We start from the raw sequence: 14,531 nt of genomic DNA on the forward strand, positions 1-14,531 counted from the left end.
TTTAAAATAGCAACATTTGTATTCTTCTGAACAAAAGAAATTTGTCACCTGGTTATACTCAGGTATGGCTAATTTTATTTTAGGTCATAGATAATTTTATATTTAGGTAAGCTTCTTGCCTATTTTTTTGGCAAAGATTTGCAATTAGGTATGTTTTAAAAAGAAAGGAAAGAATGTAAGTCTTCACCAATATTTATCCTATACTGAAATAGAAATATTCCTATCTTTAAATTAAAGAGACAACAAACTAGGAAATGAGTATATTCATACCTGCAATTAATTGACAGCGGGAAAGAATAAGAATTCAAGGAATGGTGGAGAGATCCATTTTTCCCTTTGTCATCTTCTCTGAGTCTACAAGATCCTGAGACACGTCTATTTATTTTCCATTCTTTCTGGCCTAACCTTACTTTTGGGAAGGGAACTGGGAATGAATGCATGAATGAATGAATGAATGAGGAAAGATAAAAGCAGAAATAGATTTTTCATGTATGATCTTTTATTTGTTAAAATACAAATTTTTATTAACAAATTGTTAAGCCCAATGACCAACCCATGAGAGTATGTATTTTGATGATGTCAGTTAAATGTCCTTGTCTTGGAGATCTAGTAAGTGACAACAGTGAGAGCCATGAGTAGAAAAGAGCAGGATTCAAGAGACTCTGCAGACCCTTACAAGCCCCCTTAAACCCAAGAGAGAGGAAGATAAAAATTATAACCAAAAGAGCAAAAGAAAGTAATAAATAAATTAATATACAACAGAATTCTAGAAGCTTTGTTCTTGGTCTCTTTGCTTTCCAAGCTAGTTGGTTTGATAAAAGACCCCTTAAATAAAGTTTAGATTATTTCTCCAGTGTCCTGTTTCAGCAGTTCTTTTTAGAGATCAGTAAATGTTTGCCTGGGGTTGGGTTTAAGTTGCAAAGAAAATTTTTCTCTGCTTTCCTTAAATTTAAATACAATTTACTCATCCTATTGAAATATGATGAGAACTATCCTCCTGTTTGGAAGGTGAGCTCAGTTTTTACTAAAGTTGATTGGTAAGGTATTTCTTTGAGGGATGCCTGGGTGGTTCAGTCAGTTAAGTGTCTGACTCTTGATTTCAGCTCAGGTTATAATCTCAGGGGCTGAGATTGAGCCCTGTGTTGAGCTCCACACTGGACATGGAGTTTGCTTGGGATTCTCTCCCTTCCCTTCTCTCTCCCACTCTGTCCCTCTCTCAGCTCACGCACTCTCTCTCTAAAATAAATAAATAAAATCTTTTAAAAAAATAGCTATTTCTTCCAGAGCATTGATGTTCTGAATGGGTTAAAGCCTGCTTTTATCAAAAATATAAAGTACAAGAGTGAAAATCCACTCTGTTTTCAAAACAAAAAGTGAAAGAGAAATAAGCCAAACCAAGGAACAGCTCATTTCCTCTTGCACACCCTTTTTAAACATGCCTGTTCTTATCCTGGTTTCTTCCTGCTACTTTTCACTTGGCTATTCCATATCTATCCTAACAGGGAGACTAATTTCCTTGAATTTCTATGAATCTATTTTGTGAGTTTGGGTTGTTCTTTGCTGGCACCATTCAGATTCACGTTGATTGAAAAAGACAAGTTTACAAAATAATGAGGTTTTAGCTGACCATTTTTCCAGTGTGAAATCTCAAGAGGTCACTCAGCATTTCTATGTTTTAATTTCATCCTCAAAGAGCAGTAATGTAGTGACCATCTCCTAGTATCTGATAATATTTTTGCCAAGAGTTTTTCCACAGCTTCTCCTAAATAATGGGCTTCAAGGGAGGCTGTACACATGCAGAATTAGTGTGCAAAACCGTATAATGTTTTTTATCAGATTCTGAAAGGAACCCATGAGCGCAAAAAAAAAAAAAAAAAGGAAAGAAAAAAAGTTTAGAAAAATAAGTTGCTCTAGGATCTTAGCATGGCAGAAGGAAGTATGCAAATTAATTCACACTGGAAGAGTTTCAAATATAGTTAGCGAGCCAAACTTAATGCAGCCCATACAATGGGAGAACCATAAAAGGCAAACATACCAAAGAGCTTCATTTTGTGGTGCAGTCTGCAGTTCAGAAAAAGGGGGAGAAGAGCAAGTGCACAGAAGAGAAGGCTTCCTGGAAGAGGTGAGACTAAACATGCCTCTATTCTCCTACCTCTGGGGTCTTGTCCGGGCATATTAGTGTTGGACACATAAAGTAAGTGATCATGTGTTTCCTCTCTAAAATGTTAACCATTTGGTTTATAAAGCTGAAATTATGTTTATAAGTTTTATACTAAAGTTTAAGTTTATTATGTTTATAAGTAATTCTAATCCCCTACGCTAATCATCTTCAAATAATGATCAGTAAGTAGTGTTACCTAAATTTTTATTAGTGCTATTTCCTCCATCTTCTTGTCAATTGACTTTAAAAAATGAAGCTGGTTTCTGAGATCCACCCCACAACTTGGGGCCTCACTGTCTCCCCCTAGCTTTCACCTTTGGTGAACACCAAAGTAGCGGACTCATTTTACCATTGCCTAAACAAAAATCATTCTCTAGAATGCAAATTTAGGAAAAGAGAATGCATGCCCAAGTAGTTAAAGAATTCTAACGACTTTTGCATCCGCTGAGCTACTTCTCCCTTTCGCTAGCAGGAATAATTGCAGTGCCCATATCAGAAAAATAGAACTTTATCTTCTTGAGATGGTATCTCTCTATTGTCTGTCATCTTCATTGCATTTCCTGTTTCATCTTCCTTCTTAGGGGCTTAGGTACTTAGCTGACTTCACAGGAAATATACTCACATACATGATATTTGATATATGGTTTTAAATAAAGTGATTATGCTCCAAAATTAAAACTCAATGGTGGAGGATGGATTAGGGTTGGGAGCTTGAGTCCTTACTGTTTTTTTCTTAATCATACTACTTCTCTTAAGTATATGTTTTTGACACACTGCCGAATTTATGTCAGTAGCAACTAAAACTTACCTTAATTTTCATTCGGAAATAAGCATAAATTGAAGTGGAATTCAAACAAACGAATTGAAATTTGAAGTTCTCTTAACCAGAGACTTATCCAGTCAGCTACATTGTTAATGGAAATTGCTAGATTTCTGTTCATGGTGTAATTTTGGTCCAACTTGCTGGTACAGAGAGAAAATCATAGAATGACCAAGAATAAGTAATTGTTACGTACTGCATAGTTAAAATGTGTTGTTAAACTCAGCAGTCAATGGTGTCAGAGCGTCAGGATTATTTCTACCTCCAAAGCTTGCCTAGTGATCTGTCCACCATCTGGTAGCAGGAGTCATCTGCTCCTCCTTCTAGAGACCAGGCTTACCTGCACCTTGGAATTTCTGTGAAAACTAAAAAATACTGATGACTGTGTCTTAAACCCAGAGATTTTGATTTGACAGTCTGGGTAAAGCCTGGAAACTGGGATTTTTAAAAGCATCCCAGGTGATGTTAATGTGCAACCAGGTTGAAAACCATTTCTTTAGACACTAAACTATACCTGCACTATGAAAAAACTATTTCAGGAGATAGTAGATAAGAGGCATTTTGATTAAGCTAAAGAATGTCTCCACGTCAAGGCCTTCTGCTGACAAATGCTTTAGATCTAAAAGCATGCCTTTCTATACCTGTCTTACTTTGGTCATCCTCCTCCTTTTATTTGTTGAGTATTCATTATGTGCCAGAGACTGCAATTTCGGATTCCTAACTACCCACCTAATTTCTGACCATTCCCTCTTTAAAATATCTGCAGGCTTCAAGACAGTATCAGATTCTTTTCCACCTCTGGAATTCACCCCTGCTCCGTCTTCATGCTTTGTCCTGGCAATGATTCTATCCATATTTCTAATCACATCTTCATTTTGAAAAACATATTCATTTTAATGAATAAATAATAGGGAACATCTTTTTTAATATAGAACTTTTAATATAGAACTTTTTAATATAGGATTTGTAGTGTCATGGCAGTAATTTGTATTAGCTCAGCGTCAAGTGAAAAAGTTTGGTTCCCCTCTGCTAGATGGTAGTACTTATAAGAAGATCTAGAAATTCACAACCCAAACTAAGAAATCAGCTACCTTTACTCGTCAAGAGGCAACAAAGTTGATCTTTTGCCCTTGAAATTACTTTAGTTCAGGCTATGTATTCAAAATAAATGAGATAAATCCTTGTACCAGAACATGTTCAGACAGGTATTACAGATAATTGTGGGATCTGGGATCAAACACGATGCTTTAAGAATATATCTAGTTTACCAGCAGAAAGATTGAGGCATCTGATGCTAATAAAAATTGTTAATAACCTAACATATAAAGCCAGATTGGCATAAAATTTATATTTTTTTGATGAAACGAATGTCATCCTATGATAAGCTTATGGATGCCTCCACCATTTAAATATTGGTGAGACAATTTAAATACATTTGGGACTGTTGTCATGTTCCCTTTGTTCTTTTTAAGATTATAGTTATGTTTTTAACAAATACTAAATACTCAACATAGAAAAGTCAGCAAAGTACAAAACAAGGATTATTTGTAATAAAACCTTGACCTAAGTCAACAGCTATTAACATTTTAAATTGTGTCCTTCATTCATTCATAGATAGATTCACAAATATAGATTTTATATAAAATAATCATGTACACAAAATGTAACCTCCAGACACTTCTTTAAAAATCCCATGGCATCTTTCAGACTTCAAAGCTCCACCTGTTCTCATTTTATTAAAGTATAATAACTTAATAAACCCAGTCAGTTATACAAATGCTCTGAAGGCTGAGATAACATGCAAATAAACCTTACATATCAATGTGTGAAGGCTGGACAGACCACACAGTTCAAAAAAGGAAGTGCACTCTGCAAAGCCAACTTGCACATTCACTGACCCCAGTACAGCATCTTCATGGTCACCGTGTGCCAGGCACATCCACTCTTTTCAATAAAATGGTAAGTAAAAGATTTTATGATTTTCCCTGGTCTCCTGGCAAACATCTCATGTTCTCTACGTAGAGCAGAGAGGGGTGGGGATGCTTCTCAGCCACGTCCTCCTATCCTTTGGAATTTTTGCTTGACCCGCTGTTCTGTTTGCATATAAAGCTGCTGAGTGTTATGCCAGTTGAAAGTCTGTGGCTTCAGGATTTCCCGTTTCTGATTCTAGCCTTCAGAATAGAGGAAGGGCTATGACTTACAGAAAGAAAAGCTGCATTCTTTGTCTTTGCCTCTTAAGACAGCAAGGTGCCAGAATCAGTAACGTAGTCAAGTTTCCTACTGTAAGTGTTTGGGATCCCAGAGGAGAACCCCAATGATAAAGGGTGGGCAGTACTGCTGCTACTGTGAGCCATTTGACAACACAGTGGATTTTATAAAGGAGCCCTTTTGTTTAAAAGTGCATTTCATTATTTTAGTTCAGAGAAGGAAACAAAACCCAAATCGTTCAGATCTTAGGGGCAGGTTGTGTTCCCAGAGTTAGTTAAGGTCATCATTTGGAGCACACTTAGAATTGTGACTGGGTTCCTGATTGTACCGTAACAGCTCGCTTAACTCGTAATGTTGCGGAACTGCAGTGTGAGTATTCTGCTACGGCTTCCTATTATTTCTCTGTAATGATTGCCTGTGTTCTCATACACGGAGTGTTCTCGTGCTCCCAGAGTCTAGAGGAGAGCTCACTTTCTATCCCATGCAGCCCCTCCTTCACCCCCCAGAGCCCAGAAGACTGGACACTTGGCCACCCCTTCTCTTTGTAAGGAAGGGGATTGTTTGCTTTGCCAGCCCATAGTGAAAAGACAGGGATGGAGATGATGACTCCTGCAGGGACACAGTGGGGGGATGGAGTGGGGCTTTGGAGCACCAGGGGTTCATGGGATGTGTTTGTAAGTCAGGAGACTCTTGAGCCAGAATTAGGAAGTACAGAGGCCAGAGAGAATGACCTTGCCATAGAGGAGAAAGGGAGGAGAAGACAGAGAATCAGAGGTGCAGGTCCTAGCAGGGAAGAATGCACAGCCACGGAGGAAATGGGGGCCCATGGATCCTACCTGCAGCTACTGTGGGGGAGAAAGACAGTCACCTGTCAGGATGGGACTTACCTGGCCTGGAAGTGTTTCCAACTGGGTCTTCAGGTCCCAAATTCTTACAAGAAGGCTTGACCTTAATTACTGATAGCTTTTTCAAAAATAAGTGATGTTTATAGAGTTACTTGGGTTTTTTGGGGGGAAATGAGATGATAATACCAGAAAAAAAAAGTTTAACTGGATAGTGTGTATTTGGTACAATACATAAGCAATGTTTTCTCGGATTACCAGCTCCCTATTACAAAAGTAACACATAGTATTAGAGAATATTTCTTAGAAATATACATATGCAGAAATGAAACATTTTCTGTAGTTTCAATACCTGGGGGTGATCATCGTGAAGTAGGTACAGATCTTTCTAGAATTTCATCATTTTAAAATACTTCATCATTTTAAGATATATTTTTTAATGTATTTAAATATATATTTACTTTAAAATATATTTTATGAATATGATTTTTCTATTAATGCTGTCCTACTTTTTAACCCATTTCCTTACCTGCTTTTTTATTTAAAATATCTCAAATAATAGATGGGTTATGATATAATTTTTCATGATGAATCATTTTTCCACGATTTAATCATTTCCATATGGTTAGACATTTCGACTGTGTCTTATTTTTCTTTCTTTATGGTATTATAGGCAATATATTCATTTATACACATTGCTGCTCAGGAAAGGTATGGAGTTGGCCCACGTTCTTTATAACATGATTCCACATTTTAGAAGTAGAAGAACATGGCAATAGGATTCTCATTCTCAAACATCAGCCCCTGTGGAAATTGACTTGATCTGTAAACTTAGACAAATTAGTTCACCTCACAGTCCTAAAATTGAAAAAAAACAGAATGATACCCATCTACATGACAAGTGATTCTAGGTACATTTCAATTTGCTGAATTTTCTGGGGAAAAAAAAAGGAAGAATAGATATCTAATAATGTACCAATTTTTATATGTTTATGATGAGTGAGGAAAAAATCTTTTGTGACTAAGCTTAGAAGATTTTAAGAAATGGAGTAAAAGTTGGTTTGGGGGTTTTTGTCTGTTTTGCTCCTTTCATCCAACTTTCCGTTGACATGTGAGCCACTGACCAAAGAGATGTGCTATCACCTGCTCAATCATTCAACAAAGGCCTGTTGAACCTCTATGCCATGTTGGGGTCTGAACGAGAATGCAGGGGGAGCAATCCAGATGGGGTCCAAGCTCCTGAGAGCTTCCCCTTACCTAGTACGGTGGGTCTCAAACATTAATATGCATCTCAGCCAGGGACTAGGGCCAGAGATTTTGCATTTCTAATGAGTTTTCAGGTGCTGCTGATCCAGGCACTCAGAGAACCACTGTTTGGTAGAAGTGATAGATCAAAAGCTAATCAGAGTGAACAAGTAAAATATGATATAGCGACCTCAGGAAGGAGATAAATAAGGAGCTGAGATAGAGCATAGAAAGGAGCATCCTCTTTATGGCTCTGGTCTCTGATAAAGTGCTGTTTACACTGAAGCACTGGTTCTCAACACTGGCTGCATGTGACAATCACTTGAGCGGCTTCTAAGTCATACACGTTCCCAAGGCCTCAACTGAGACCAGTTAAATCAAAACCTTGAGGTGGGAGCTGGGGCCCAGCGAGGGTGGAGAACTGCTGCACCAAACAGCAAGAATGAGGCAGGCAAGGTAAACACAGCGTTAAGAACTGCTTCAAGCAGAGGAAATGGCAGGTGCAAAAGATGTGAGACGGGGAGAGCTCAGATCAGCAAGACCAGGATGGCTAGAAGATAACCAAGAGAAGACAAAATGGCCAGGGATTTTTTTTTTTTAAGATTTATTTATTTATTTTTATTTGTGATAGAGAGAGGGAGAGAGGGGGACAAAGAGAGGCAGAGACACAGAAGGAAGGAGAAGCAGGCTCCATGCCAGAAGCCTGACATGGGACTCGATCGCGGGACTCCAGGATCGTGCCCTGGGCCAAAGCCAGATGCCGTACTGCTGAGCCACCCAGGGATCCCCCGCCAGGAATGGTTTTAAGAAATAGGCAGCAGCCAAGGGATTTGATCTTATTTCGATCCCCCAAGTAGCCACTGGAGGCTCCTAAGAAAAGGAGGGAGTGCTATTATTTGGTTTACATTTGAAAGTAGAGCTACTTCTGGGGTGCCTGGGTGGCTCAGTGCATTAAGCATCAGACTCTTGGTTTTGGCTCAGGTCATGATTCCAGGGTCCTGGGAGAGAGCACCCCCCCTCCCGGCCCTGTGGGGCTCCACACTCAGCAGAGTCTACTTGAGATTCTTTCCCTCTCCCTCTGCCCCTCCTCCAGCTCACATCTGTGAGCTGTCTCTCTATCTCTCAAATAAAATAGATATAAGCTTTAAAATAAAAAAAAAAAAGAAAGAAAAGAAGAAGGGCTACTTCTGAAGTGACATACATACTCTGCAGGCAACCTTGACCATGCCTGGAGCTAAATATTGACTTTCCCTCCCTCATCCTTTTAAAATTGTGGCCCAGGGCAGCCCAGGTGGCTCAGCGGTTTAGCACCTCCTTCCACCTAGGGCGTGATCCTGGAGACCTGGGATCGAGTCCCACATCAAGCTCCCTGCATGGAGGCCTGCTTCTCCCTCTGCCTATGTCTCTGCCTCTGTGTGTGTGTGTGTGTGTGTGTGTTTCTTGTGAATAAATGAATAAAATCTTTAAAAAATAAAATTGTGACCCAAATATGAACACAGTCAAACAAGAGAATAGGTAGTGCAGAGTTTCTGAAGGAAGTGGGTTTACAGACCTTCAAATAATTCAAGTGGCTACTGTGAAAGCCCAACTGAGAGCAGGTGTCCCAGGGAAATCAGAGAACATAAAAAGTGAGCTAGAAGTATCCCCTTAAGAGCTGGGCTTCCAACTCTTTTCTTTCAGGGAGGATGACTCTTGTTCTTATCATGTAAGCTAAAAGGGTCCTGAATAATATGCTAATATTCCCAAATGGAAATCCATTCACCTCTTCATGCTTCTCCCCATTCCCACTATCTGGCTTATATCCTCTTCTTCTGCAAAAGGGGCCATCTGCCTTCTGCAGAAGATCTAGCCTAGTGTATTAAAAAAAAAAAAAAATCCTATGCTATGACAAGCAAGTTTTAAGCCAAAGATAAGAGGTTCAAATACTAGGGGATCTCTTCCATCCACACATCGAGGCATGTAGGAGGAAATGAGGGCCGTTTCCTGGAGCACATTATTAACATACTTTAAATATGTGGCACTCTTGTCCTTAAAGTAAGTGGGTGTTGGACTCCAGCTCTTGATTTGGTAACTCCAATATCACTTCTCTAATTCTCCAAGTTGGATTCCATCTGCCTTTCTGCCCTCTCATGTCATTCTCTTTTTTAAATATTATGATATGGGGGCATCTGGGTGGCTAAGTCAGTTAAGCATCTGCCTTTGGCTCAGGTCATGATCTCAGGGTCCTAGAATTGAGCCCCATTTTGGGCTCCCTGCTCAGTGGGGAGTCTGCTTCTCCCTCTCTCTCTCTCTGCCCCTCCCTGACCCATGCACTCACTCTCTCTCTCATAAATAATTTTTTTAAAAAGTTTAATAAAATAAAATATTATGGTTTGAAAAAAGTAGTATAGTATGTTATAAAACAAATAATATAACAAATTCTCGCATACCACCCAAACTTCTCATATATTACCACTTTGTCATAATATTGCTGTTTTGCCATATTTTCAGAAAAATAAAAAAGACAAAGCTGAAGTTCTCTTTTTGCCCTTCCCAGTTCCATGCCCCTGCCTCCAACAGCAGGTGGACACCTGTTCTGAAAACAGCATCTCATCTACCCAGCCATGTTTTCTGTTTTTATTCATCTGCCCATATCTATAAAATGACATATAGTATTGTTTTGTCTGCTTTTGTTTGATTATGATTTCTCCAAACGCCTTTTTTTTCACCCAACATCGGTATGTCTTCAAGATATATCCATTTGGACACATACAGGTCTGGTTCAATTTATTGACTTGCTATGTAATTATATTGCAATTTGTTCACCTATTCTCCCAACATTTAATTTGTTTCATTATTTTCCATTTCAAACAGTTCCAGAATGAATATGTTTCTCCATAGAGGGTATGGGCACCTTCAGGTTTACTGAATGTTAGCAAATGGTTCTCCAAAGTCATCATAACAATTTACTTCTCACCAGCCTGTGTGCCAGTTGCCATTTCTCTACATCATCCCTATATCGGTAATCATCTGAGATTACTAAGAGAGTTCTGAGCATTTGTTATATGTAAAACCCCACTTCATTGTTGTTTTAGTTTTCCCGGTTACTACTAAGATAGAATATGTTTTCTTAAGCTTATTGACCATTCACATAACCTCTTCTGTAAATTCTTTTCACGTGATGCCTATTTTCTTACAAATCATCTTTTCATGTTGATTTATAGAAAATCTTTATCCAAAAAAAAAAAAAAAAAAAAAAAGAAAATCTTTATCCAATTCATCCTGGGTCGATTATGTGCATTGTGAATTTTGTGCTCCATGGCTTGTTTTTTACTATATTTTTGGTGTCTCTTTTTTATATAAAAGTTTTAAATCTTAACGATAACATATTTAAAAATAGGCCTTTTATCATTTCTGTTTTTTGATGTCCTTTTAAGGAGGGTATTCCCTATCCTCAAATATTAAAGCTATTTTCTCACCTTTTCTTTTTCATTCAACTTTTTAAAGATTTGATTTTCACAGTTAGATCTTTAATCATCAAGATTTTATTTATACTTGTGATGTGAGGTAGTCATCTAACATATTCCCAGGTAGATAACTAAACTTAGTACTATTTTTTTCATTCTTTCTTTTGTCCTATACTTTCTAATGCTTCCTTGGTTATATGTCCATTTTCCGTATTATCTGTGACTATACTTCTAGGCTCCTGATTCTGTCATACTGGTCAATACATTTCATAAAACTCCATGTTTGTTTCTTATGTCTTACTCATCTGCTCTAGATTCATATATCCTTTTACACAAATACGTAGGCTTTTGCCTGCTGTCTAACAATTTCCATTGTTATTCAACAAGGACCTAAATACAGTGTAATTACCCATTGAACACAACCCTCCAACTCAATTTCTAGTTCTAAAAACTTCTCGGAAGAGAAGAGTATCATTTTCACTCATGTTTAATTGGCCAAAGTAAGGGATGCCTGGGTGGCTCAGGGGTTGAGCGTCTGCCATTGGCTCAGGGTGTGATCCTGGAGTCCTAGGATGGAGTCCCACACCGGGCTCCCTGCGTGGAGCCTGCTCCTCCTTCTGCCTGTGTCTCTGCCTCTCTCTCTGTGTCTTGCATGAATAAATAAATAAAATATTTTTTAAAAAACTGGCCAATGTAAGTCCCACATGGTCTTACTTCAGCTAAAAGGACAGACATGTAGGGATACATAATCATCGTGCATTCTGGGTAATGGCAGAGATGGGTGCCCATTCGGAAAAAGAGTAATACATCCTACAATGTATTTTGGTCCTTGTGTGACTAAGAATGTCTTCATTTTTACTTCATTCTTAAATGATTATTTATTTAGTCAAACTTGAGTAAAGCCCAAGAATTTCTATTAAGTTCCCAGGTAAAATTGATGCTGCTGGTTTAGGAAGCACACTTTGAGAACCACTGTCTTAATAGGTTGGGGTAAGAGTAAAGTGGAGTGTGGTGGAGCTCCAAAGACACTGGACTGATTCCCCCAGTAGCTCATCAACCCTGATGATGACACATTTCCCCCACTTTGTTGATTTTCCCTATACCATTGATCAAGGATGAAGGGGGAAAAGGGAAAATATAGGAAGCTAAAGGGAAGTGAGGGAAAAGAGATAAAACAGAGGAATCAACTTCTGGTCAATAAAATAAAGTTTTGTGGCTCTCTCACTGCCCCCGTCACATGTCAATGATAGGTAGAATATAAAATGAGAAAGCTTAAAGGTATATCTGTATCAGAAACAGAACAGAAACACAAGGCTGTGAGTGAGACTAGGTGAGTTGGGCTGTTGGTTCAGGTTATGAAAGCATTTGTCAGATCAGCTCCTATAGGGTAACCTGAAAACCTGAATTAGGATCACTCTCTATAACCAAGGGCAAGGATAGATATGCTATTTTTCATCCTAGCTTCGTGGAAAGAGACCAAATGATCTGCCTCTAAGAACTGCCTTGGGATAGACCAGCAGTTCTCAACTGGTAATGATTTTAATAGAGTAACAGATCCTGGTAGGGGTATTTTGTAATATATGGAAAGGATTCATATGTTGTTGCAACAAGGGAGGCAGGGGTACTACTAACATCCAGTGGGTAGAGTCAAAGTGCTGCTAAATATCCCACAAGACACGAAAGTGCTGAAATTGAGAAAGCCTGGGCTTGACATGGCCCCAGAGCTAGACCCCGGGGCCAAGATGCCAGCTAATGAATATGCTAACTGTGCAGCATTACTGTGAGCCTGATCACACAGCTGGCTGTCGGTAGAGAGCTGGCTCTGGGCTGGAGTCCTCAGAAGGTAGTAGAGAGAAGCACAACACTAGAGAAGGCAGTAGGATGGAAAAATGAACCAGTCAACCAAAAAAACCTTTTCAAAATGGGTGGACAACACAAAATTCTAAAATATGGGAAGAAAACTATCGATAAGAAATAAAGGCCTAACAGAATCAACAATTAAAAGATGAGTTTACCTTCAATTAAGGTAATAGAGCAATCTGAAAATGACTTTACAAAATTAGGAGTAATCAAGAAACAAATATATGAATAATACCCATAGGAGAATATAGGAACATTTGAAACAAAATAGACAGCTATTAAGTAAAAACATGTGAAAACAACCGATTTGAAATAAAAACTTAATCATTGAAACAAAAATTCAGTATATGGTAAGAAAACCTGGATTGGGCATGAATAGGGTCAACAACTATCCTGGTCTGTCTGGGACTACGAAGTTTCTCGGACATAGGAGTTTAGTGCTAAAACTGGGAGAGTGCTGGGCAAACTGAGAAAATTGGTCACCCTGGACACAGATGTTCTTCATCTTAGTGTTCTTCAACTTAGTGGATTGAAAGATGAAGTTGATAACCTGATTTAGAATTTATCACAGAGAGACACAGGTTTAAAATATTTGGAAGAGTAATTAAAATCATGGAGGACAGCGTGGGACTTTTACCTAATAGGACTGTAGACAAAATAACTAACTAGGAAGGATAAAATGGTAGAGCAATAGTTTTGAGGAAATAATAGTTAAGAATTTTGCAAAATTCAAAAAAGCTATTAGGCTTAAAATCAGGCAGCTATAGCCTGTGGGCCAAATTCAGCCTGCCACCTGCTTCTATAAATAAAGTTTTATTGGAACACAGCCATAGCTATTTGTTTGTGCACTGTCTATGGATGCTTTCATGCTACAGAGGTAGAGCTGAATGGTGGTAACAGAGACTGTAGGGACGGCAAAGCCTGAAATATTTACTATTTGGCTCTTTACAAAAATGTTGTCAGCTCCTTTATAAATGGATACTCTCAGTACCAAGCAGGATAAATAAAAATAGATTCACATCTCTAACAAGTACAGTAAAGCTGCAGAACATGAAAATAAAGAAATATCTTAAAGGGAACAACAGAATTTCACCTACAGAGGATGACAGATTTGACGGCACACGTTCTCCAACCAAAACTGAAGTCAGAAGCCAGGGAAGTAAACGTCTTTCAAATGCTGAGGGAAAGTAATGATCAATTTGGAATATACACAGGCAAACTTAGGAGTGGGACTGAGACACTTGTGTGTTAGCAAGCCCTCCAGTGGATTCTGTTGCATACTAAAGTTTGAGGTCTCCTGCACTAAGCTTTAGCTAAAGAGGTTCTAACCAGTGGCTGGTTCTCAACCTGGTTGTGCATTGGAATCACATATTAAACTTTAAATGTTGCAGTTGTGTGAGGCACTCTGCTGAAAATTCTGATTTGGCTCAGGTGGGGTTTAGGTCTCTTTACCTTTTAAACTCCCCGAACGATTCAAGTATCCAGTCCAAGTTTGCATTAGTTATTCATGTCCTGCTCACCCATTTTGATGATCACTTATACCAACTCTTACCCTGGATTTCAGGAATTCTACATGGAAATGAGTCAACTTCTAGTGAACAAAATTTAAAATAAATCTCATCTGGAGGTGGACTTCCTGGTTTGAATATCAGTGTTGCCCATTATCAGCTATGTGACTTTGAATATTTTACTTGCTCCTGTACCTCAGTTTCCCCATGTGTAAAAGGGGATGAATAACTACGCCTACCTACTAGGGTTATTGTAAGGATTACATTGGTTTATCTATGAATGTCTTCAGAATAATGCCTATCACACAACAAAAGCTACACAAAGTTTCTCTGAAATATTTATTGTGTAAGTAAAACACACAAAGCACCTTCAAAATGAAAAGTCAAAATAAGTGTTTTGAGAAGGACAATTTTACAAAGCATTTGTAGAATGTTTCTCTC

The 14,531-nt window shown here is 38.4% G+C and overlaps 1 protein-coding gene across 4 annotated transcripts in view; it reads left to right on the top strand.

Annotated features, from left to right (window-relative positions):
* Positions 1-1,982: 1,982 nt before the first annotated feature.
* Positions 1,983-14,531, top strand: part of FYB1 (FYN binding protein 1) — a 150,353-nt gene continuing 137,804 nt past the window's right edge. The window contains exon 1 of one of the 4 annotated variants that reach the window (XM_038535263.1): positions 1,983-2,122. In XM_038535263.1, coding sequence (XP_038391191.1) covers positions 1,994-2,122 — 129 coding nt within the window. In that variant the 5' untranslated portion in view covers positions 1,983-1,993. Of the gene's footprint in view, positions 2,195-4,813; positions 4,941-14,531 lie in introns of those variants that run through there. The other 3 variants (XM_038535261.1, XM_038535264.1, XM_038535262.1) reach the window with 3 other exon arrangements.

The sequence above is a fragment of the Canis lupus genome, chromosome 4 (genome assembly GCF_011100685.1).
Source record: "Canis lupus familiaris isolate Mischka breed German Shepherd chromosome 4, alternate assembly UU_Cfam_GSD_1.0, whole genome shotgun sequence".
Taxonomy (NCBI): domain Eukaryota; kingdom Metazoa; phylum Chordata; class Mammalia; order Carnivora; family Canidae; genus Canis; species Canis lupus.